Genomic DNA, 26,193 nt, shown 5'->3' on the forward strand with positions numbered 1-26,193 from the left:
TCATTTCTGGCAAAATGCTGCTGGCATAGTGGTACAGAGGGACAAGTCAGATAAATTATGGCATGCTGAAAGCCCTGTATTGGCCCCCATCTGCACTCCTCAGATGATCGGCTGCTTCTGAGAAATCCTTTGATTTCCAAGTAGTTGCTCTGTCACAACTGTCTGACGAAAGCTGAGCTGTGGAGCACCACTGCTAGGCCCTGTGTTTATCATGTGCTTAGTGCAACCACGACGGCTGTGAGAAACTCCAGTCTTGTGCAATGCAGAGCAGCTCTTTGCTTTGCAAAAGAATGATCAAAGCACTCAGCACTGAGGCCTCTCCACCTCCTATCCGCCTCCCTACAAAAGCCTAGGCAACCCAGTGCAATTCCTCAGAGATGGTGACTGAAAGAGAGAAAATAAAATCAGTCCTTACAGCTTCTGCAAGCAGGGACAAGGCATTCCTGAACCAAGGTGCTTCAATCTGTCAGTGTTGTGGCACAAGTGAAACACGACAGTAAGATATTCCTCAAATCCTTGATATAAAATTGACACAAATATATGTTCTCCTGAGGCTCATCTACATATTTGTAGGCACTGCTTTATTAATGAATGGTGCCTTCAGTGAAGAGACTCTGTGGAAATTTTGCAATCATCAGCCAGATACAGAAAAAGACAGAAGTGTTGTATAACTTGACAAATATAGTTCTGATCCTATCTTTGAAATATTTAGCCTGGGGAAAAATATATAAAGGAAAAATGACTGCTGTTTTAAAACACAACATTAGAAAGGATGGAGGGGGGGAGCCAGCAAAAAGGATTTATATTTCTCCTGCAGGAAAAATGCTTTGGTATAAATCCTTTGTATTGTGTGTGATCACATAGGTTACACCTACCAGTGGCCAAAGCATCCAGACTTCGGTTTCATCACCACTCATCATAAGAGACTGAAAAGAGAAAGCTACATAAATAAGCCCCAAGCTGGCTGGTACACAGACAATAAAACCAACAGCACTTTCTGCTTCTCAGTGTTAAGCTAATTAAAGGAAACAAATAAAACCAAATATTGGTTATTGCCAAAAGTCATTCTGTCTTTCAAATATGTTCACTCAGTTTTGAGCATCACACCAACCACTGTTCTTAAATGAATTCTTCTTAAATGATGGCTTCCGAAGTGAACTGATCACTCTTTTCTGAAAAGAGATCTTAAAAGATCTAACATTTTATCTAAAATCACAATAAATGACCTCAGATATTTTTAGCTTATTATACTGATGAATAGGGATGTAAGAACAACTGGATAGAAATGAGCTATATTTAAATTGTATTTAGGAATTTCGCTGTACGCTGTTTTCTTTAAGTTACAATTGAGTAAAAACAAAAGGAAGATATAAAGCCATATAAAAATACACACCAAAGCTCATTAGAAAAAAAAAAAGGGGGGGGGGGGGCTTAGCAGAAAACATGTTTTTGGAACAAGAACACAGTTTCTGGAACTGTTCCTGTGTTCCATCAAAATGTTTTCTTCATGAAAAAGTTGTCACCACCTCAAATCCAGACCCACTCACATAAAAGAAGGAAAGTCTAGGGTAACATTTATAAAAGAATCTTTCATGGTGAGCAACAAAAGCTTTGTCCAGAAGTGAAACCTTATATTGGAAGATAAAGGCCTTTGGAACTGACAGGGCTGGCGTACTGCGCAGGTGATCAGGGCATGGCATCAGGGGTTGAAGGAATGCAGCCACCATTTTCTCAATATTGGAAAGTCGGTAGAAAGCCTCCAGAATTATGAATCTTTACAGCTTGTACCCTGTTTTGAGGTCTAGAAAGCTCACATTTGCTTTGTTGGTTATATACAAAAAGAATACATAGCATGAAGGAGAGAATATGAAACAAAGGCAGCACATGCAATTATTTTAACTTGTGCATCATCACTTGGGTTTCCCCAAATCTTGAGATTTTTTCCAGCGTGACATATGAAGAGTTCTTTTGCATCATATTCTGGCCTTTGAGCTTTCTGGCTTTACATCCTGTGGTATGCTTCACAGTGATGAAGGATAAAATGCTATTTATTCTGAATAATTACTGAATTGCTCATGTGATCATGTACTTCCAACAGCTGAGTTTAAAGAAAGCCAACATTCGGTATTTTGATCTAATTATGATATTTGGAAATACTAGGATAGCGGCCTGTGGGGATGAATGGAAAACAGGAACAGCAGACAGCTGACCTGCCATTTACACATTTGGAATAGAGTTGAATAGAAAGGAATGAGTTTAAGTATTACAAGAAATGACAAAGACACATTAAAATGTGAAATATTTTTTATTATACATTTGCTAGTAATGCAATCTAGTTTTAATGAACGGATACAGCAAATTGCTGAAGATGTTCAGTATTGTACAAATTACAATTGTTATGGCATTTAATAGCAGTCTCTTATAAAAGCATGTCATTGTTGGTATGTTTTTGAGTGCAGTCTTTATAATACTCAGGACTACACTCTTATAAAGCACTTTCTCATAGCATAAGAGGTATAATAAAATCTGTATCAATATTGCTTATGCATGTGCAATTCTCAATTGTGATAAGTAGGATCATATACCAAACGAAGCTACACTAATTTATATCCGTTGAAGGTCTGATCTAGAAACAATCACCACCACCACCACCCCCAATGGATTCCTTGTGTTAGTAAATTAATTGCACTTCTTCAGCACCCTAAGCATATGAGGTTCTATTCATGTACTTAATGAAAACACAGATTTTTTCCATAGGTTTCAAGAGCTATGCACAAAGTTTTATGCTGTTTAGACTTTTAATAGTCCTACATTTACTCACTTTTTTTGCTGACCTTTGATCCCTTTTTCACAGGATCCCCACTTGCAGAAAACACTGAATTTTGGTCTCCATTCTCCATCCCATGTAGCCTCTTTTTCCTCTCAATGTCTAGCAGAACAACCTGGGCTGGTCTCCTCACATTTTCATAACAAGAGCCAACAGTATTGAATCACTATTTTTATTTCCCTTTTCTGTGTCAACATTTTTCTTTTACTTGCTGTTACCTGTTTTCCATTGCAGCCTTTACCTATGTGTCCCTCTAACTCCCTCCAGAGCTGGGCTTGTCTTCTCAATCTGATTTTTGCCCAGGACATCATTACAGATTTCCCCAAGCCTCCTCCATGGGCAGTCACTGCCTTCCCCCTCCTTTCCTCCTCCCTCTTCTCTACATGAAGCCTTTCTCCCGGAAGAACCACCTGTAGCTTCTATTCTGCATCCTCACCTGGAGAGGTGTGGGCAGACTCCTGCCCATAAGGCTTGCCAGTCCCGCTTTGCCAGCACCTCACCTCTTATTGCCAGATCCAAGCACAAGCAAGGATCTCATCTGCACACTACATTTCCAATTGTAACTCCAGTTCTACCGTCAGCCCCATGATTTTATCTTTAGGGTGATTCCTATGGATTGCATTATGCCTTAATTAAGCATCAAAGTATTTCTGTGAGTCATATGAAAGAGAGATATTGTTTTTTTTAAGAGATTATGGCTCAGTCAGCTGAATCCAGCACCATATGGATTATGAATGGCACAACTATGAATACACTGTGGTATATTCTCCAACCTTCTTCGTTTTCCAAAACAAATATTACTTGATTTCTGATCTGATGCTTCATGTGATGACATGCCAACTGTATAATGAGTACATTTGGTGTTTTTTAAGCCCTGTGCTTATATTTCTATTATGGCTACAAAGATGGAGACCATTTCTTCCAAAGACTAAGTTTCATTTTCTTTTATTCTGCTAACTACTACACAATTTTAAACTTTTCTGCAAAAAGGGAATTTACAGTGCCCACAGAACAAAAAGAGCATGCTGCTGAGTGAGTAAGCATTTGATCAATGCATCACAGAAAAGCTAAAAGAAAGAGGTACGTTTTAAACATAGGTAGTAGCATTGTTATGCTTACTCTGTGAGGCACTATTTTATGTAATAGATTCTTATTCCAATCTAGATGGATAACAACTGTGAATTATAATTTTATTTTCCACTTAGCAGAGCCTATTGACTTGGACTAGTTCTTACCAGGGAACCAGTTTCACAATAAAGGCAGTAAATTCTGATTTTGTGCTTGTTTGATAATTAATAGTGCAGTGTCAGCAGCAGTGCAAAATGCAAGTATGATTTTTTTTTCCTCTGCAAGTTATAAAAGATGGGTTATAAGTTAACAGCTTGATGCCGAGTGTCTAAGGCACATATTATTTACTAGAATGAATTTAACAGACTCTGTGAAGGTTCAGTTATGTGTGTGAATGAGTGTGCAAGGCCCTCCCATTAATCTAGCATCCTTTTCCCCAAATGCACCTATACAGTTACACCACCAACCATTCTTTTCCCCACACCACCCCATGGAGACACCATTTATAGCAACACTGCTTTGCCTTATTGCTTAAACAGTGACAAAAATTGGTATGTGGTGGCTGTCTGTAAACATGCCATCTATAAATATAATAATTATATAATAATGTTTATCATGGATGCGCAAAAGAGGCACAGAAATGAAAATGCCACGTAAGCTTGACTCTGTCAAATTACTTCTATCTCTATTCTCCGGTGTTTACCACGGCCTAAAATAAAGCAATAAATTAAAGCCTTAACAAAGCTAAAGAGCCACAATTCTAACAGGCAGCTGCATCAGAAAAGCTTTTAGAGCAGACCACAGCGTTAATGAGCACCTCACAGATATTAACAGTGTGGCAGCCCTCACCACAACCCACCAAGACAAGCAAGTGAAATCCCACATGTGCAAGTCACAGAGCAGGGAGTGAAGTCTCGATCCAGCCAAGTCTGTATGTGCCTCTGAGTGCGCAGGAGTACTTCCTTTGAAGCAACTCAGAGCAGTAAATGCAGGATTAGGGCCAAGTGAGTTACCCAGGCAGTCAGTGTATGCTCACACGCTCCACCTTGGGCACCCATGTGTTCTGCTGGACCACTGAACTGTCCCAAGGACATCTGTAGCAGAGGCAAGAGGGAAACCTGAGTGAACTGCCTTCTAAGGCCAACCCCCACAGCTGATTCTGTAAGCTGAGCTGATTAAATGAGCTCCACCAGCAAGAAGCCATGCTAGCTCAATGGTTCGATAGTCTAAGGTTTCTTTAAATAAATCCACCTTCACAATACCTGTACCACAGCAACACATACAGCATCTCAAAGTTTACCTTCACCTGTCACTCATTTTTGCCTTGACTAGTCATAAAAACAAAACAAAAATCCCTCTTGACAAATGGGAATTGCATGACCAATACTATAATAAACTAGCTGCCTTTCTTCGGTGAAAACTGTGATAAATTGGCATCAGTTATTACAGTGATGAATGCATCTTTCCCCTTTGTAGACCTTTCCCACCTGCTGGTCCGTGGATGACCCTGACGTTTATGCACTGCTAACAGGCTGATAGATGCTTTGCTTTCAAGGTGGCTGGACTTTCTCAAAAATGAAAGTATTTGTTAAATGTGAGAATCAGTTAACCAAGTGAAAATCAAAGCGACACAAGTACAGACCTTGTGTTACTGCTTGTGTCACCTGCACATATTGGCACTGCTCTTCTTTAACATGGCTTTCACAACAGGTGATTTCAGAGTGCCTTATTCATAGCAGTAAAGCCGGGACAGGACATTGCATGGCCTCACTGAAAAGAGGCATGCTGAGATGCTTTGACATGGTGGTCCTTCAAATGCTTTACCATTCTTCAGTTTCTTTGATCTCCTGCCCCTTCTTGCTCAGCCCTGCTGCCCCAAGCTTGCTCCTCCTCCTCAGAAGCAGCAGCAACAGCAACAATGCCCAAAAGGCTTCAGGTATAATTTTTTCTCTGGCTCTACTCAGTACAAAAATCACCCCATAATTTCTGGGAATTATCCACGTGGTTAAAATCTCACCTCCTAGATGATCCAGGCAACTTGCAGCTGCTACAACTCACTGACCTCCAAGGGCATAAGATACCCACTTTATTTTTTATTATTTTTTTTCTCCCCGAAACTGCTGATGTGCCCTATCTGTATGATTTCCTCTCTGGGAAATTAGGTTAACAGAAGTCAGTGTGTTACAAGGAGCTTGCTTTGCTTATGAACCAGAAGCAATCTGGGTGGAGAGATAGGGGGAGACGGGAACAGGGAGACAGAAAGGGAAGGAGGGAGGGGCAGATAGAGGCAGACTTGGTGGCTTTCTTATTTATTATTTCTTTTAAAAAATAAAAAGAAAAAAATGACAAAAAAAAGGAAAAAAAAAAAGAAAATACTTAGAAGGCAAGGTTTCCATAGGAAAAAAATATTTTATTTTTTTAAGAACAAATTCAGTTTGAAACAGACGTGGAATGTGATTTTCATAATTTTCATTTTCTGGGAGCTAATTGCAATGTGGAACTAAAGCAGATTTCAAACTTATTACCGGCTAGTTTAAAAACAGAACAAAACAAACAAACAAAACAAAACAAAACAAAAAAAAAGAAATTATTTATAACTCAAGCATAATACTGTGTTACAAACTGGACAAAGAAATTCTTAAATAAATATTCATGGTACACAATTTCAGCACAAATATGCGGCAATTTGGCAACCTTTATACCATTTTTTCCTTAATACAGTGCAAAGGGGAATGACACTGCCTTTAAACAAGCTGTAGCTAAATACATTGCAAAATTCAAATTTTATACAAAACATCTTGCTCGGACTTTATAAAAAACCAACATTGCTCTATATACACAATCTGGTTAAGAAAAGCCATTTTTGTCTTGTTTTCACATGTTTTTTTTTTTCTTTTTTTTTTTTTTTTTTTCTTTTTTTACTTAAAAAGGTGAATAAGGCTACTGTAACACCCCAAATCCATATACAGTAAATCTGAACCTATTTACAGCATCTTCACTTAGACATGATGGTGCAAATTCCAAGTCAGGTGACTAGGGATGATCATACAAGCAAGGCATTTACAGTAACTTTTCAAAGCTGAACCAACGTCAAATAAAGAAACAGTTGGTAGATTGTCATAATTCTGCACCAGACACAAAACAGACGCACAGTACATTTTATTTTTTTTCTGATTGGTTGCAGGTTGCTCTTAAGCAATTCATCTGATTTTTTTCACAGTTTAGTACATAACTAGAATGTAGCCAAGTGATGAAGCATAGGTTTGATTTGATAAAAATCAGGATCAGCAAACCCATCTTTTCCCTTCCTTCCCCTCCCCCAAAATAAAATCTTAATGACTTACAAGAGAACCTTGTATGGATGGATTCACAGAAAGGAAGGGTTGTTGAAAAGAATTACATATGTACTGTAGTTAGTCACCATGGTAACCTTCCACAGAACCATGGGTTGGGATTTTTTGTTTTGTTTCTCTCATTTGGACCAACATCCCAACGTCATTTTCAGGTTCAGGAAACAGAGAGAGTGATAATTTCTGTGACAGATTTTTTTTTTCCTTTTCTTGCAGGTACTCACTGGAGGTCTGAGAACCCCAAAATGCTGTTGCTACATTTTCCTTCCAAATCAGAAAGGAAAGTGTTACCATAGTAACATGACTATGTTAGAAATGTCTATTTGCATAGCACATATAAAAGTAGAGTTTTCTTATTTCCTCTCCAGGGTGGGAGCTTCAGGGGAATAGCCACGCTAAAGAGAAAACTTTAACCTGAACCCCCTCTCTAAAAATCTCCATGAAATCTACAGAACACTTCAGCTCGTAAGGCAAGGGAAAATACAACACAGAAAATAAATGCCGGCACACCTTGTCATTGTTAAATATGTGATGCAGTAACATCGATTTCCTGATTCTTTGGGCTTATTTCCTCATTTTCTCTGATGAGATACTTTTAAAGGGCTTTGGATTCTGTTTGTATATGCTCTCATTACCATTATTTTTGGATGGTTGTTGTTTTTCCCAGAAGCAGTTTCTGCATTTCTTAATGTATGCATATATATGCATACATAAATACATATATATGTATATACACACACACACATATATATGTAGAACGATGACAAGTTAAGACTATTTAATTGCCGCAAATGAATTTCACATCTTCTGGTGTAGATTCTGTGCAATCTCAAAATATATATTAGTAAAAAACAAAACAAAAACAACAAAACAAGAAAGAAAGAAAGAAAAAGAAAAGCTCTCATTTTATATCCCTTGTGTTCTATACACCTATTATAAATAAGACATATCTTCCTTCTCCATCTCAGTGTCATAATTTATTTTATTCTTATGGACTGCAGGTTTGCCGTATGTGCTTTAACTTTGCAACAGAGCACCAATGAACTGCTGTGCCTATTACAGTACTTACATGTACTGTGCAGGTACAGCACTAAGATAAACCAAAGCGTCAAAAGGCTCAGTCAGAAAAAAATTCTGTTTTACTTGTAGAGATGAGAAAGGCTTTTTTTCTTTCCTTTTTTTTTTTCTTTTTTATTTTTTTTCCAACTTTACCAGTGATAGAATTACAGCTCATTTGACCTGTTGGCTTATAATCATCTTGGTCAGATTTGGCTCTCTGCTATTTTCTTAAATGCTTTCCCTGTGTTTAGTATAATGTGACAGTATAGCAGCTGAGTCTGCTTAAAAGTCTTCCGAAGCAGACTGCGTTTTTGCTACAGCTTCAAAGCTGTACATTTTATTGCCAGTACCGCAATAGCCCTGCCCTAATATATCCTCAGCGGCCTGCTATTGTCTTGTCCGCTCCAAGCTTGTTCACTTCCTGACAATACCCCTTTGTTCTACTGTATTGAAGGTACTATTTTTTCTGCACACTGGTATTTGATAACCGTGAATTCCTTCAAATGCAGCCCTAAGCCACTGCACTTGTTATTGTGTCTCCTATTTGCCTCTTAAACTTAGCATACCAAAGTGCTGTGCTACCTAAATGTTTTTTTCTTCCCAGCTTCTATTTTTGAGGCAGCAGTATTCAATTTCAACTGCAGCCAGCCCTTCCCTCCACCACCCAGTCCTGCTCTTGACTTGTTGACAGCCTAACTTTTTGGCTGGAAGGCTCCTTACTATCAAACACAATTTCTATAAATGCATTACCCATTCGAGTGAGGCTGCTGTAGCAGATGGATGGAGCACAGATCTCCAAACATTAATGTTCCATTAGTGATTCAGGAGGTGGAGTGAAAGGAAATCTTATGTGAAGGATGGCAGAGCCCTGGATAACAGAAATAAATGGAACAGTGACGGACTAAAGCAAGAGAACTTTAACAAGTCTTAGACACCAAGGTCTGTGTGACAAATCCAGTATGCACTGAGAGAGACACACAAAAGTCAGAAGATTGCATTTCAAGCTTGATATCCTAGAGCACCTTCCCAGGATGCCTAGAGCTATTAACATCCACGGATCACTCCATCTTCCCTTGGCTTTTGTACATGCCTGAACGCCTGCAGCACATGGCTTTGAGGATGATGAATGTAACAAGAGTACAGCAATCAGAATGGGCATCTTCTACATAAAAGTCTTCCAGCTTTTAGTGAATACTGATTCACCGAGAGAGGAATTCTACAGACTAGGTAAGCTGTCCAGCTCGAGTCGGCTCTCGGAGAAAGAGCTGTCGCCTTCTCTCCCCTGTGCTTGAGTCAATCCTAGCGCACAAGGCGTCATCACAAACCCCAACAGAAAGCATTTGACCAGTGAGTGTCCTCTACGCCTCAACTGTACCACAGAATTGGTTGTGTGTTTCTCAGACCTTGTAGTAAATGTTTGCTGGACTCTGAGGAGGCATCTCTTGAACTATGTACACCGGATGTCCATAGTCGCCGCTGACCTTTTCATAGTGGGGGCAAAAGACACTGTCTGCAGTCCTTAGAGGAATGATAATGTCACTGGGCTCGGAACCATTGTTGTTGCCACTGCGTTTTGGGGTGGCTAATGTACTAAGTGAGAGAGTTGTAGTGTGTTGCGGGGAATGCTTCCTGTGTCTTCTCCGGTACTTCAATAATAGAACCACCAAAGTGATGATGATGACGATGAAAATGATGCACCCTGATGCAATCCCTGCAAATAAGGCCACCTCTGAACCCAGTATACTGGAATGCCCAGCCTTACTGCCATCTGTGCTAGATCCTGGAAAGAATGGAAATACAACAGACAAAAGTTATTGCCGTCCTGTGACCCGTTTACACTGCTTAAAAATGTGTAGAGTAAGCAAGACTGGAAGAATTAACTGACAGCTAAACTTTGACAAACCAATTACCCTGTTAGATAGCTAAATGCAAACAGCCGAAGTCAGCAATCAATATTAAACAAGACTTTGTGTCTGTTGGTCTCACTTTTGTGCTGCTCCCAAATCACCCTGTTTCATACATCATCATCCATCAGCAGCAAGGACTGGCACTGACAAGGCAGCCTTTGATGCACACTGCATCTTTTAACAGATGCTGACCAGCTCAGGGCAGCAGAGAGGGGTGGGATAGGACTGCACGGGGAAAATAACACAGGGAAATGACAATTCTCAGAACAACTGGTACTATTTAATGTCACATAGTTCTTCTTCTATTTTATCCATCAGATATTGATTTAAGTGAAACTGTCCTTAGTGTCTCTTTATGTGGACTCCTCATGCTTACGAATGAAACAAAAGAGCTTGAGGCAGTGTGGGAGATGGGCAAAATGATTATGGAGTGTATCTGTTTGCATTATATAACTGTCACTTATTTAAAAGAAAACAACTACACATATCAGGTAGTCATAAAAAGCTCACTCATAAAAAGCTCAAATAATGTGAATATTGTCACATTATTTGTCACAAAAATTAAATTAATGTTCACTTGACACTTTTCTCATTTCAGAATTTGAGCTGACTTCCCTCTTTTGATGCTCCCTTACATGCAGAACAACGCTTCAGATGCTATGTCCACATAACTGTGAACTACTGGAACCTTAGCAGGAAACGGCTGAAGCCTGCCCTGTGACTGTCATATTGAAGATACCAAATTACACAACTAGCACAGAAAATGTGCAGCCATTTTTAGGAACCTCAAAATCAACGGTCAGCAAGCTTTGCTTTGTTACATTCCCACTTTATTGAATTTTCCTCCAGAGAATTTGTGTTTTAGAAGTTAACTTATTTCTTGCTCACAGTGTTTGAAATGCATCCTCAAGATTTTTGTTTGGAACCATCAGATCTGTTTATCTTGTTTAGATAAATATTTTTTAAACAAATTTAAATTTAGTAAAAGACCAGCCAATCATGTATAGACTTCACATGGTCAGTTAAAAGATCAGGGCATTAATTATAGATGCCTTGAAATGAACTTTATAAATGGCTGTCGAGAACCACTTGATAATGTATTATACGGGAAGAGAAAGACAGAAAGACTCGTTCATCTGCCAGAGTACTAAATGTAAGGAGCATTTACCATCGTAAAGCTGCTTACAGAATGTTCTATCCAAAAACTTTCCTGTAAATGAGTGATATTCTTACAAGATGTAATTAACTTCTACTGCAGTGTAAAAGAGGGGAAAGAGCAGTTGTTGCCAAAACTCAGAGCTCCAAAATCCTATCCAGTGGAGCATCAGAATTGGCTTTTGCATCATCTCAGTATGAAAACATTTGATTTTCTGACGTTTTAATGCTAAAATAGAAATGTGTCTGGGGACAACGGATGGTCTGCCAGAGCCCTTCACTTCTCATGTGAAACTCCATAATACCTACCTGAGTGGTCTTTTACAAAGGGACTGGTGGTGGAGCTCTTCCCGTTGGTACCAGCTTCCTGCTCAGGGCGCTTGGTCGGGTCCGTGCTCCGAGGTAACCCTGCAGAATTGGGATCTGTGGAAGAGAAAAATGACTCACTGTAGCTTAAGCATCTGATGATATTAAGCCTTATAAGCCGGCTATAGGTATCTTGTGAAACACGGATAGCTTTGAACAGAAGAATCTTTATGTAAAGGACTAGGAGATACAAGACTGTAATTTTCCTTTTAAAGCAAAATGGTTTTATTAGTTATTTCAGAGGTTTAAATTGTGAGGCCATCTGCAGAAACTATAGGGACTCCTGTAATTGGCAAGAAAAGCTTTGCAGATGACATTTCAGTTTAACTGAGGAAGTTGATTGACTACTAAACCAACTTCTACTTAGAAGAATAATTCTTTCTTTCTGCACAATAGGTTATCTATATATGAAAAGAGACAATGAACAAAAACCTCTCTGTAACCACAATTCATAACAAGTAAACTATAGAAATATTAGCTTCCCTCCTTTCATGTATTTAAAATAATTTTGAACAATGTAGTTGTGGCTTTTGTTTTTAAAATGAAAATAAAAATGACTGAAACACGTAACTCCCAGGTGACCTTTCGTTCTAGGGAGCTCTCCAATGAAGAGATCTTATTACACCAACCCTCCTCCTGGAGAAATCTGTCAGTAGCTGAGGAGCAGAAAACAGGCTTTACTTTCAGACTGTTAGGGAGGAACAACCACACTAGATTCGGCTGGCTCTCTGCGCTATGCTAGCAAAAGAAGCCTGAAAACTAAAAGGACACTGAGACTGATCAAAGTGATTTCATGAAACAGCAGATGGTCTTTACCTTGTCCAACTTTCATGAGGATCTTCATGGTTTTTGTCTGGCACACCCCTCCCTCCTGGTTATCCAGGCCCTCCAAAGACCCATTTGATGTTGCTGATTAAAAAAAAAAATAAAATAAATAAAAATAAAAATAAAATCAGGAAATCAACAGGCAAAGTGATGTGACATGAGTGTCTGAAAGCAGAAATCTTTCATCTACCAGGACCTGTCCTTGTTGCTCAGGCTGACCTATGGAAAGTTGTGAAATGTTGAAAGCCAAAGGAATGAATACATCGGTAAGCTGTACAATACATACAAATGGAGGAATGTGTTATCAAGGTTTCAAATTTACCCAGCAGCTTTTTTTCTACACACAATTGACTGACTGACTGACTGGGACGAAAACACGGCACCTTGCTAAAAGGTGATGGAGTCAGCTGAAAGGGAAGCCTCAAAGGAGCAAAGCACTGGAAATTTACCTTTTTTTTTTTTTCCCAACAATATCTTTATAATCACCACATTACATCTGCTTCCTCTATTACAAATCTCCTGCTGGAAGAAGCAAAGGCATACAAAAGACCCAGGTGAAAGCTGAGATTCTGCACTGATTGGAAAACCATTTAATATTTGAAAGTACAATCTCACTTTTCTCAGCATTGAGGAGCCTCTGCGGGGGCGGGCTGGTGGGGGGGACATGCTCTCTTCTCACAGAAACCTTCCAGCTCATGCAAACAAACGGGTGCTTTCCCCTGTGTTTATATTGTTCTCGCTTATCTCTCCACGCTTGCTGGGACCGCACACCCCCGCACAATCCCGCCACCACAAGTCAACGTGTGTGTGTGAAGCACAGCTCCAGGGGAAGAGTCCAAAAGCCTTGAGTCACCTCCACAAGGGCTGCACACCCCGACGGCTGCTGGTAAAAACCCTTTGGCTGCTCTTGGGCGTGGGACACTTCTGCCACCCTGTTCGCCACACCAGGCCCTGGCCGTGGCGCAGCAGGTCCTGGAGCCATGGCTCCCCAAAGACCAGGCCCAGTCACACAACTGGGACACTGCAAATGAACCAGGTGGGGGAACGCTGCCTCGGTAGCCCCCACCAATGCACGTGGTCTCGCACCCTGGGTGTTTATTGGGTCCGTGTATCCAAGGCCCTAAAAGCACAGACAAGCAGATGCATGCTTAAGCGCTGATACCGGGCCACTGACTAGAGAAAACAAACAGAAAATGAGACAGTGCAGAGCTTGCCGCGGTTCTGGCAAACTGCTTAAGCAGCACTTTTCTACGTGTGCCTCCCTCTTTTCAGGCTAGGGATCTCATTCAACAAGGGCTTCACACTGCTCAGATCTTTGTTTTTAATTCTCACTCCTTCTCTTTCTGCTTCCTTGGGGATTTTCTTTCAAATGCGAGCAATGTATATTTCCTTATTCCTTCACAATGTCTTCCTAGCCCCATGGCAGTATTTTTCTTGCTCTAATCTTCTCTCTAGCTGTAAAGATATAAACCCCATACCGCTGAACCCTGCTTCCTAGCCTTTGATCTACTTCTTGTTTTTGTTCCACTCCTGCCTCTTTTGTGACTAACTCAAATTGCAGCCACCGTACGAACTTCCCAAACCGTGCTTTCTTTTCCTAAAATTCCCGTTTCCCTGTACACAGGCCCTCCCAGTTCCTCCTCTTGTTCTCTCCCTGCTGTAAAAACATGGCAATGGAAGTATGTGAAACTACTGCTTTTTTCAGACTTGCGAAAAGACTTTTTAAAATATAAAAGAGCACAATGAGTAATTTAAGATAAAAGCAGATCTGAAATGTGCCACTGCATTGCCAGGCTCAGAAAATAATGGAGACATATAGTTTTGTTTTCTTTTGTGTTTTTTTTTTTTCTTTCCAGAGGGAAAAAAAATCAATACTAAGAACCAGTTCTGGACATAAATCAAATGTGTCTTTGCTGAAAGTGTTTTTTATGACCTATTTGCCAATGTACCAGAGCACAAGGACAAGGGAAAAAAGCAGTAAATAGAAATACCAAAGCTGAGCATCAACTGAAAGTGCAACTAATAAACACTGACTTTGTCTTGCTTTTTTGTTATTCTTCCTTTGCTTTTTAATCTAGGCTATGGGGGTTCACAGCTCTTTAAGCACCTTCTACTTAATTTTAATTGAATAGTGTTGCTTCTTCTGAACATCAATGCCTTTTTATTCTTTAAAGGCCTATCCATTTAACCTACAGAGCAGGAGACCTCAATAAGATGCAGAGGATGCAGTCTGACCTCAGTACAGAATAAGAAAGTAAGACGGCAAAAAGAATGTAAAATTACTTCAAATACAGTCTCCAAATGAGAGGGACCAAACGTACAATGAGTCTGGTTGTGTGCCTGTGCGAGTTCAATCTGCCTCGCTTGCTTGCTAAAAGAATGCTTTCATAGCTTTGATGTCAGATGAATGAATTTGCAGAAGTATTCACTTTTTCCACAGTTCTTCAAGGGTTTTCTGAAAGCCTACGTTATATAGCTGAGTAGAGTGCTACATCCTGAGGAATGGAGAATTTTCAAAGAGGAGCATTTCTGTGACAAAGCAAAGTTTCAATTTCAGCTTCTCTCTGTAATTAAACCGACAATTACCCAAGGCCATTGGAGGAAATTATTTCTCAAAATTCATTAAGACTATCGAAATATAACCTCACATATCCCCAGAGTACCAGGGAGAAAGTAGGTAGTTTAAACACATACTTTTAAGCTTTGAAAATCAGCACAGAGAGAGAGAAGTAATCTGGGACATCAGAGAAAACAGTTTCATACAGCTAATACCCCTTGACGGTTTAGTGTGCAGAAGTCAAACAAGGGAGTAAGTACAAAATATTCCTCAAACACTCACTGCTGTCTTTTTATATTGATCTCCAACTGAAAATTATACCCAGTATAATCCATCCAAGCTCCTCCGTTACACTGACATTTCTGCAGAAAAGTAACCCTGGACCTGGACCTGTGCTTATATTGATGTGATATTTAAAAAAAAAAAAAAAAAAGTATCTGTAATATGGCTTTGGGTATAAACAGAGAAACATAACACAAATTCCTTGTGCTATGGAAAGGGAAACACTACTCTCTGGTTGTTTATATGGTTAAATTTTAGAACCTCCATTTAGTTTATTTTATATACATATATATATTTATATATAAGAGCATTCTTTTACATTTTAGGTCTAAATATGGATATACTTGAGAAGAATTTACTCACACATAAACTATCATATATGACCCTGCACTAAGACTAGAAACTACTTAAATATTAACATTTATTAATATTAATAAATGTAACTAATGATAACTATAAAGTTTCTCAGAAGTATTAAATGTTCTCAGGATCTCACACTTTATGTTAATACAGCAACCCATAGGAAACTAAAAGTATAATGCTGCTAAACAGCTAAGGAAATGCTTTTAAATTCTTTGATGGATAGATACCTCTGATTTTCTGAGATCTGTCCTGTTCCACTGGTGTCAATTACAAAAATGAAACTTACAGTCAAAAGCAGATTAGATTATTCAGCTTAGAATAATCACACCTACAAATAAATGCATATAATTAACCTAAAATCTCTATTAATTTTAAGACTTTCAGACAAAATCATAATAATTTATAGCCAAAGTTTGTCAGCAGTAAGTCAAAACTGCTGCTTGAGCTCTATATAAGCATCATGTGCCTGCATTCCTTGAATACAACAGCAGCTGTCATTTTATAAGGAGTACAAGTTTGGGTTTTTAACTTTCGCTAAAAATGAATTCTTAAGAAACTATGGTTTAAAGTCTGCTGATACATCCTTACTTTGGAGAAGATAGTATACATTTTCAGTTTCATGAAACACTCTTTTAACATACCATCTCATTTACACAAGCAAAAATTAAATTATTCAGACCAAAGAATTTCATGCTAGCTCTTGCCTTCCCTTCTTTAAGATACATATATGGAATTGGTTGGTTGGTTGGTTTTTCCTAGGGAAAAAAAAAAAAAAAAAAGGAACTAAATCAATGTATGATGTTTTACATTTATTTGCTTTTAAAACTTCACAAGATCTGTTTATTGTACGAAATGCATTAGTCATAAATGCAGAGGCAGGGAATCAGTGAACGAAACAGAATCAGCTGACAAGAATAGTTTCTGGCTATGATTCTTATACAGTCCCCATGGAGAGGAAGTAATATTACATTTTAATATGTCTTCATTTGATTGTTATTACCCTGCCTCCCAGGAGGCTAAGCCACTGCATGGATCTTGGCTGTTTTCAACCTATCAGGTTGGTAACACTGCTCTAATCAGAAAGAGAATTAAGCTGCTGGATTTGTGCCTGTATATAGCTTTTCATTCACAAAGAGATTAGAAATGAAGGCACAGTCACAAAAATTCAGCTTCCCTCACTCTTAAAAATACATATTACAAAATTAAAAAACACCATCACAATTACTTAAAAGGAAACACAAGTAGACTAAAATCTCAACCTCTTAATTCTGTTGCAATTATTACCCATACGTTTATGTTTAGAGATTTTGAGAAACATTACCTACTTGCCAAATTAAATGTCACATCCTTTGAACTAACACAATTCTATTACAATTCTACTACACATGCATTTCTGGACCCTGAGTATGAAATGGACTACATGCCTGAAGAGGGAAATTATGAACATCATTCTTGGTTTTCCTCTGAAAACTATATAGACTTTAAGACGCAGACTACAAGAATGAGTGAGTGATCTCAACTAATGGGTGAGGGCAAAATTGGCTTTGCATGTGTGGACAATCAAAGAATTACACACAAGACACATCAAGAATTAAATGCTGCTGGTGTGGATCCATTAAGAAGGAAGAAGAGAACTACAGGTTTCTTCGGGGCAGATCAGTACTGTCCAAGAGTAGTGATGTTCAACATCTTTTTTTCTTAAACACTCCTTGAAGTCAACATCAGAAAACAGGTTGCTCAAAAGCAGAGCTAAATAAAATCAAATAACCCTATCCATCTCTACTTTTCCACAGCTGTGCTGTTTCTGTGCTTAGAAACAGAATGGAAAAGCCTACACAATGCAGCAGCAAAAATCCACAAAAGCTTTAGATCCAACAGTAGTAAGTTATTCTTAATACAAAGCTGCTCTTGATCTAATATGCAGTCAAGGATTAGTAAGCACATGTAAGCTTTTGAGGGTTTTTTTTTTTTTTTTTTGAATTTTATTAAGTAACAGTACACTATTTTGGCCAGGCATCGTGTGTTTATGCTCTGACTGCTTTCATCTGCTTTTGGTCTTTTTAATGACTTTCTTAGTAAAGCACCGAATAAAAAATTCTTCTTTCCCATAAATTATCTAAATTTATGTGACAGGCTTAAGAACACCAGAAATCACACACTGAGAAACCACAAATCATAGATCACAACATGGTGGTTGTTTCTAGACCAGCCAGGATGAAGAACAAGGCAGCTGAGGTAATAGGAAGAGTGTTTTAATTAAATGAAATTAAATTCCCCCTCCCCAACCTCCCCCCTCAACTTACTAGCAATGCTAGATCTGCATGGAGATCTGAAACAACCAAAAAAAATTGCTCAGGCCACTCACCAAAGAGCAGGTAGCTTGGCAAACACTTGGTGTTGGGTGAGCTGCAGAAAGTTTTGAGAGAAGACAAAGATACAAATTTCAACTACTAATAACTAACCATTTATGCTTGTTTGTAGTTGCAAAAATTCAGATTGACACCAAAACCTTCATTATTTTAGTTTAGCATGAAACTGTCTTCAAAAATGTAACTCAGCAGTCCCACACCTGGACTGCAAGTGCTAATACTTAAATGCATTAGGAATAGTTGCACCGAGTACTGTCGACATGTTGTTTTTGTTCCTGTTTGAAGGCTGGAGACTTCCTCTCCAATTTTGCTTGAACAATATAATCCCATCCTACCTTTTCTACTGATCTTATAGAAACAAAGAAAAACGGTCATTAAACATGTATAAACAAAACATGCTTTACCAATCATTTTGTATTTTTCTAACATGTTTTGTTTGTTTGTTTGTCCTATTTGCAAAGTCAAGGTGGCAGCAGAATTAATGTCTTGAGCTCCATGAACTGAAAACCATTCAGAAACTCCTGCTGACTCAATCTTATTTCATAATTTATTCAAATTAACATAGAACTTCTCTTAAACTAAAGTTTATAGTGTTTTTAAATACTCTTATAGCCAGCTTTTTTTTTTTTTTCATGTATCCACACAAGGGGAACTCCTGTGAGACTGAAGGAAAGGACAAAAAGACTCCATTCTTTTTCAGTTCTCATCCTTGTCATTTCTTAAATTATATCCTATGCTATATGTCTCAGGATTTATATCTAAACAGGATCCACAAATTATATTCTGCACAGCAAGTAAGCAGCAATGCCCTCCCCAGTCAAGCTAAAACCAGAACAAATTGAAGTAAAATAAAAAGCAGGCCTCTGGAAGAAGGCAAAGGCTCTGCAGTGGAATTTTGTGATTCACTTTTTTAACCACTACTCTGAAATGTGTACTCTTGTCCAAATGTGAATGGTGTGACTTGTGGTACTTAAAACAGACTTATGGTAATAGGGGTCTTTATAAAATTCCCTATAAAATTCTCTACTTATATTCGTATGTCAAAAGAGGGACAGTTTTTTCTACTGCTTAATTTCTGGAGGAGTGCAACATGGAGGACACAACCAAGACAGAGCCAATCAGTTCTGTACTGTAAAATGCCTTGGTATATACCTTGCAAATATCAACTTTTTAATTCCAGGGATACCTCTAGATATCCATAGATTCTCCTTCCTGTGTCTCATATTACCTGGCCAAAGAAGGATCACCAAAGCGTTAAATACAAAATAGGGAGAGAGTACTTGTAGAGTTTTCCCCTTTTTGTATATTCAGAATGATTCTATTAATTCCAAGGAGACATGACATCATACAACAAGAGTAAATGTGGTAAAATACATGCCCTTTATTTATTATATTTTTTTAAACAAAAGACTTTTAATTAAGGGAAAGAGACACAGTAAGCAACATGGAGCTGGGATGTACCAAACAGGCTGTGAGTTCCAAGTGGTTTCTTCTGCCTATCATTTTAAAAACAGCACCACTTTATCTCTTGGTTAAGGAATGCCACAGCTTAAGTGTACTAAACAGTACATTATTTGCTGCATTATTATCCAAAACATAAGGTCATAATATCCACCTACCATGTCAAAAGCCTACTTGCTTCACTGTTACTGTGTCCCTTTTCTAAAATTCTTTTAGAAAGATTTAGAGATGATAAAAAAAAACAACCACATCTCAATGTTGCACCACTATGAATGACAATTTATGTCTTTCGTTACAGTTAAGCTTTTCTAAAAGTATTTCAGTTCTGTATTTCACATACTCTGAGAAATGTTTTCAGATAATGATCTACTGCACACATGGTTGCTTCTAGTTTACATAAACAAATTATATATTTGTGAGTGCTGAAGTAACTGTGGCAGATGTAAGCCCACTAATTATGATGTATTCAGTGTATATCAGAATGTATGCATCTAAAACAGATTACTAGCTAGTTAATTTCACCAGCCATAAGCAGATATTTTACATAGTTTATCCTTTCTCCTGGCATACTACTGGCAAAAGCCTCTCATGGATGAGAAGAAATAACTTCCTCCTACAACAGTGAGCTTTGCTTAACAGTTCAGCTGAACAGAACTAATACAATTAGTTAGCATTCAAGTTACACTGATTGTCGCTAATGACAAGTGGCCTTGCTAGAAACAAAAGCAGAAGCTTTAACATTAAATGAATGAGGACCTGTATCACAGGAACTCAACATCACTTTTCAAAGATATTCATCTGTCTTGAAAATCTCTCTGGTTTCTGTCTGTAGCACTTGGAAAATAAAGGGTTATAGTGAAAGTTCATATTAAATAAATAACAAACCTCTTGCTCATTCTACTGTCACTAATTGCATGCAATGATATTAATGACCCAGTAATTGCTATACGAGTAGCACTGAAGTGGAAAACATCATTCTGAGGCAGAGTTCATCTCTAGGTGGTAGGACTTCACTACTGACTGAGTTAATGCCGAGTGACAGTTCAGAATATAACACTGTAGATGAGAAAATGTGCCAGTCTGTTGGTTATAACAGTTTAGATGGACATGACATTATTTGCTTTGACCACAGAGAGTCCAGGAGTAACCCCAATAAACTGCCACAGTCAGAGTTTGCCCTATAGATGAACCTCATTCCTTTCAGGGGAGATGCTCTGTACTATAACAATCTAGAGCAATTTTCCACATGTTTGCCTCAATAAAAGAATACCTTCATCTCCTGCTTTTACATCAAGCACAACAAAAGTGTGCTTTATTGCAAAACACAAAAGCTATTTACATCATTTAACTATCCTTCAGCAACACAGAGTTTGGCACCTTAGTTCTAAGATCAGTTATGATGCTATTGGATGACTATGCACTTGCCAAATATAATCAGAAGTTAAGCACTGTTTTGATTGCTGCATGCTTATGTTTGTGTTTAGAACTTTAAAATGCCCACAGACTAAAAACTTAATGAGGAAACATTGCTAAAAGAAAGCAATCTGAATTTCCAAGGTGTTACAGGACCTTTAGTCCTACTACTTGACATAAGAAATTAAGGGATTCAACTTCTTTGGAAGTTATCACATAAGCCTATCTTGGTTCATCTGAAGAAACTCAAATGGGATGGGTATGTTAATCCTCCAGCATTTAGAATGTTGAAAAGTCGTAACTAGACGGGAGAATGGATACTTTTACTTCTAATAATGGTGTTCATAGAGATTTTAATATTTCAGAACTATTGTAATAGGATAAAATTATACAGCAGGGATATTTGTTTGACAACACAAATTATTTAATAGTATCATGATTCTGCCACGAAACCTGCTATGGCAGACTCTGGAACGCAGGTGGAATCAGAATTGCAGCGCAGGCTGAGGCAACTGCCTGGAAAGCATCTTTGCAGAAAAGGCTGTGGGGGTCCTGGTGGACCCCAAGTTGACCACAAGCCAGCGATGGGCCCTTGCAGCAAAGAAGGCTAACAGGCCCCTTGGGCTTCATTAGGCAGAGTGCTGTCAGCAGGTTGAGGGAGGTGATCCCTCTCCACTACTCAGCACTGGTGAGACACATCTGGAGAGCTGTGTCCAGGTCTGGGCTCCCCACTGCGAAAGAAATTCGCAGAGCAAACCCAGCAAATGCCCATGAAGATGATGAAGTCTCCGTACTTGGAGAAACTCAAAACCTGGCTGGACATGGTCCTGGATAGTTAACCCGCTGTAGCCGATCCTGTTTGAGCATGGGACTAGGCCAGCTCCAGAGGTGCAATACAAATGGCTGAGTAACCTTCCTGTGACTCTGTGAACAGTTACACTATTGTGGTCTAATATATTTATGTGCTAATGTGTAATACTCGAAGAACAATTCCTTCTCAGCTTCCCTGGCAGGGTTTGGATTCAGAGTTGTTTCTCTCACAGAAGCTCTCTGAGCATATGAGAAGAAGTCTGCTGTTGCAGTTTAGTTATTTTTGCTGTCTTCATCTACAGAATAAAAAATCAACAAATCATGCTAACAAAGGCCTGAACATGCTTTTTAAAAACAGCCTTATCAGCTTAGTAGGAACTCTTCTCTGAGAACTACTATAACTACCTTAAGCCTAATCCTGCATTTACTCACAAAAATATTTCTGTGATTTCCTTGGAACTGGAAAAAAGCAACTGGAATATTGCCATTAGGTCTCAGTCTTATAGTTAGATTTATCAGAAAAAAATTGTGAAATATTCTTCCTCCAAAGTTTCCAGGATTGACTAAAATCAGGAAATAACGTATAAACTGACATTTAACCCTGTTTTCCAGACATTTCAATCCTGTGCTTTAGCTAACTAATGCAGTTCTTAGACAAAAGTACATTTCCCACCAATTCAACTATGTAAAGACTTTAATGTGAAAAACAATTTCAAATATTCAAAAACAGTTTCATTAAAGCTTTTATAAATGCTTATACGGTTCTTGGTCTTTTATTTCAGGAATTAAAATGCTATATAGCAGATATAAGCAACTGCATAAAATAAAGACCAGTCATCACACTTTGACAGGTATATGCTCATCATCAAACTTATGTACAAACTGAAAGTTAAATGTGTTTCAACGTGCTGGTGTCATTCTAAGTTTTAGTTCAGACTACTTTCCTCATATAGTGTAATGCATCTCCCCAGTATAAACCTCCTCTATTTAAAGTTACTCATAACCCATGTATAAAGCATAAAAAGTACTTGCTCAACCCAACCTTCTGCACGTAGTCCTATTAAAAATGTGTATATGTAAATGCAGGAATATATACAACTTGCAGAAGATCAAGACAAACTGTTTTTTGCGAAGTATTTGATATGTGTAATACATACATATATAAAAAGACTTTTAAGTGAGAATACTGTATTCTCCTTTGAGAATGTACTGTATTTTCAGTATGTATAAATTAAGAACTAATAAAAATAACAAAGTGAGAGAAGTGACTAAAAATATTAAACAGTCTCCTATGAAATTTTAAATCCTGTTTAATTCCTGAGCATTTCCTAAATAATTCTAAGTGAACAATTAGACTTCATTTTCACCTGATTCCATATCTATTTGGAATATGTGGGGAGTGTGAGGGAGGGTAAATGTGTTTTTTTCACAAGATGCCATCAATTAACAATCTGAGCATTCCTATCTTTCATTTCCTTCCCTTAGGAATTGAGAAATAATAACAGATTTCCTGCTGAACTATCTCTGTCTGCTTTAAAGGAGATAAACGGTCAGTATTGCCTAGGTAATGGCACTGAATATGAACAAAGTCCATCAATCTAAAGTAGCCTTACAAGACCTGTGTGGTCTGGGACAAAACCCCAAAGGACGATGACTCCATTAATCCTGTAGGTCTTAGACTCTGTTAGAAATCTGAAGCTGCACAGACACTGATTTTTTTTTCTCCAATAATATTATTTGTATGAGCAGTATTTATATTTAATTCAACAAGAGCTAAGTGGTATTGCTGATATATCCCTTAAAAGACTCTCAGCAATGTCAAAGATTGACCTCCGGGTATCATTTTACACTAAGAAGAAATCGTTTAATTTTCTGAAGGAGGAGGAGGAGAAAGGAAAGAAAAAAATAGGATCTTTGTGCAAGAGGAATCAGGGTGGCTATTATCACATAGGCTTTCATTAACACCACCAAAAAATAAATAACACTAGATTGCTGAGCTGTGCAGTCTTTATTAAAAAGCATCAATAATATCTATGTTGCAAAGAAATGGCACTGAAATTTTGATACAGTTTTCTCCTGGTTTTGGCTAGTTCAGAATTTACCTCAAAACAAAGAAAAATCTAGTTTTCTTTTGGGTGCTCTTGCTAGGTGTTTGCAGGGTACTGCAGACTGAATCCTGTGTCAGAGATGTGTCAGAATGTCCAGCCAGGCAGATTAGCTAGTGTTTGGTCAGAATACTAAAATAGCATTTTAATGTAAATCTATTTGGCCAAGCAAAGAAATTTATTCTTCCCAATTGGGCTGTATTTCAGGGCACAATCTATATTGTCCTTTAATGTGTTCTTCTTCAGACAGTTATTGCCCTTTAATTGTAGCAGGATGACAAAGTGAAAACATAAAAGCCTTGGGATTTTTTTTTTAAACCCAGCTAATGCTAAAGTTTCAGAACAACTGTTTCCATTTTAAAAGCCACCAGACTATTACTAGCATTTATCTAAAATGCAGCACTGCTAGCCAGTATAACCCTTTAAATCAGACAGAGATTAAATACATACATTTTTTAATTTAAGCCAGAGGCCAATTATGTATGTGGGTCACTTGAAAAAAGTTGACAAAAAACGTTTAAGGAAAGCTGCATATTGCATTTTGCCAATGTCAAAGCCAATGAGCATCATTAGGCAAGCTTGCTTAGCTAATGAGGTCACAGGCAGAGAAAGCACTTTAGAGGAACCTTTTCCAGGACCATTCTGCAGCCCCTCCCCAAGTCCAAAGTATTTTTCACTTAAAAAAAAAAAAAAAAAAAAAGGCAAAAAACCACACACCCACAAAACAAAACAAAAAACATAAAAATATTATTTACACATTTCAAGCAGGTAAAATTTCATCGTAGGTGACGTATTCTTTTACATTGATGATGTCTGTGTATAAGCCTCCTTTTTATGCAAAAGAAGAGATGAAGCGAGCAGAGTATGGATTTACTTAGCCAAACTATCTCAGGAGTGTGATGGTGGTTTCAAAACTAGCAGCACTGCTCCCTTCCCTCTGGCACGGTAGCTTCCTACTGGCTTCCCTTAGGCGCTCCTTCAGTGCAAACTCAATGTACTCCAGCACTCTCTATGCCCTGTGACTAAAGGCCAAGTTTGCTGGGAAGGGTTCAGGACAACTCCCATTCACCAAAAGTAAACATTTTTAGCATAGTATATATGCCTATACTATACTACGACGTCTCCCTCCTGTACAAGAAATGCTGCATCTGAGAGAGATACTGAAGCTACAGAAGCTACAAAATACATGATAACCCAAGCACTTGCAGATCTTTCTCTTACAGTCAAGGAGATTCCCATTCATTCTAAGCCATCCACAACAGCAGAAAATTATACTTCATTCCCAAAGCACGCAAAGACATAAAAGGACTTTTTGATGCAAACATTAGAGTTGCAAATTTACACACCCTTCTTCTGCTTAACTTTGCCCTTCACACAGGTATTTATGTTGTTGGGCATGATGTATCTTCATGCATTTGATTAAGGATTTCCTTAGAGACTTATGATATGTTAGCTAAATGGTTGCATATTTTAGGGTAATCTAACCTTAATATGTCTGTGATCTCAAGTACATTTGACCTTCCCCAGTTCTGCTGAAAAGAAATCAGGTAGCTATAGGAAATGAATCTATTAGTTTCCGAGGAACCAAAAATTGATGATGGCAAAGAACAGAAAAGCAAGGACATTGTTACATCGTTTATTCACTTTCATGACACCATTCAGTATCATCTTTCCAAGTACTGCCCTTCACAGAATTGAATCCTGATACTTGTACATTGAGGAATATCTTGTGCTGCTGTTGTTCCAAAAAATGGATTAGATTTAGATTATTGTTGGATTATAGTACCATTAAATATGAAAGGGGGTATATCAGAAATTCCTCAACATTTCTACTTAAAAAAAAAAAAAAAAAGTGAATTAAGGAATGGGAAAAGTTATGTTTTTATCTGCTTATAGCCAGGGAAGGAATGAATAGAAAAGATCTGCTGTATCTATCATGAATACATCTGAATGATATAAAAATTATGGCTTGAAGAATTCATGTACAACCACATTTCCTAAAGGTACACAGGGCTCAGGAAGCTTCTTCATCCTGTGTTATTAACTCCTCTGCTTTGTTACTCAAAGGTTCCTAAAATGACTAACCCCCCAATCTGAATAAAGATTTTACTGTTTAATACAGCTCCACAAACCACATATTATTACCTTAGAAAAACAGATGATGTTTTCAAATAATGGCAAGACAATAAGGGTACATGACGATACAGAAAACATGTTAAGGGCTGACAGCAACCTGTCTGAATAAGCAGCACAAGCTTAGTCTGTAGATCCAGCCA

At 38.1% G+C, this 26,193-nt stretch overlaps 1 protein-coding gene across 2 annotated transcripts in view; it reads right to left on the reverse strand.

Moving 5' to 3' along the window:
• Positions 1-6,284: 6,284 nt before the first annotated feature.
• Positions 6,285-26,193, reverse strand: part of EFNB2 (ephrin B2) — a 44,796-nt gene continuing 24,887 nt past the window's right edge. For both annotated transcript variants that reach the window (XM_068678183.1, XM_068678194.1), the window contains 3 exons: positions 12,549-12,641; positions 11,676-11,789; positions 6,285-10,084 (listed from right to left, as the gene is read on the reverse strand). In XM_068678183.1, the coding sequence (XP_068534284.1) occupies positions 9,702-10,084; positions 11,676-11,789; positions 12,549-12,641 (590 nt within the window). In that variant the 3' untranslated portion in view covers positions 6,285-9,701. The remainder of the gene's footprint in view (positions 10,085-11,675; positions 11,790-12,548; positions 12,642-26,193) is intronic.

This window comes from Anas acuta, chromosome 1 (assembly GCF_963932015.1).
Source record: "Anas acuta chromosome 1, bAnaAcu1.1, whole genome shotgun sequence".
In the NCBI taxonomy this organism is placed as follows: Eukaryota; Metazoa; Chordata; class Aves; order Anseriformes; family Anatidae; genus Anas; species Anas acuta.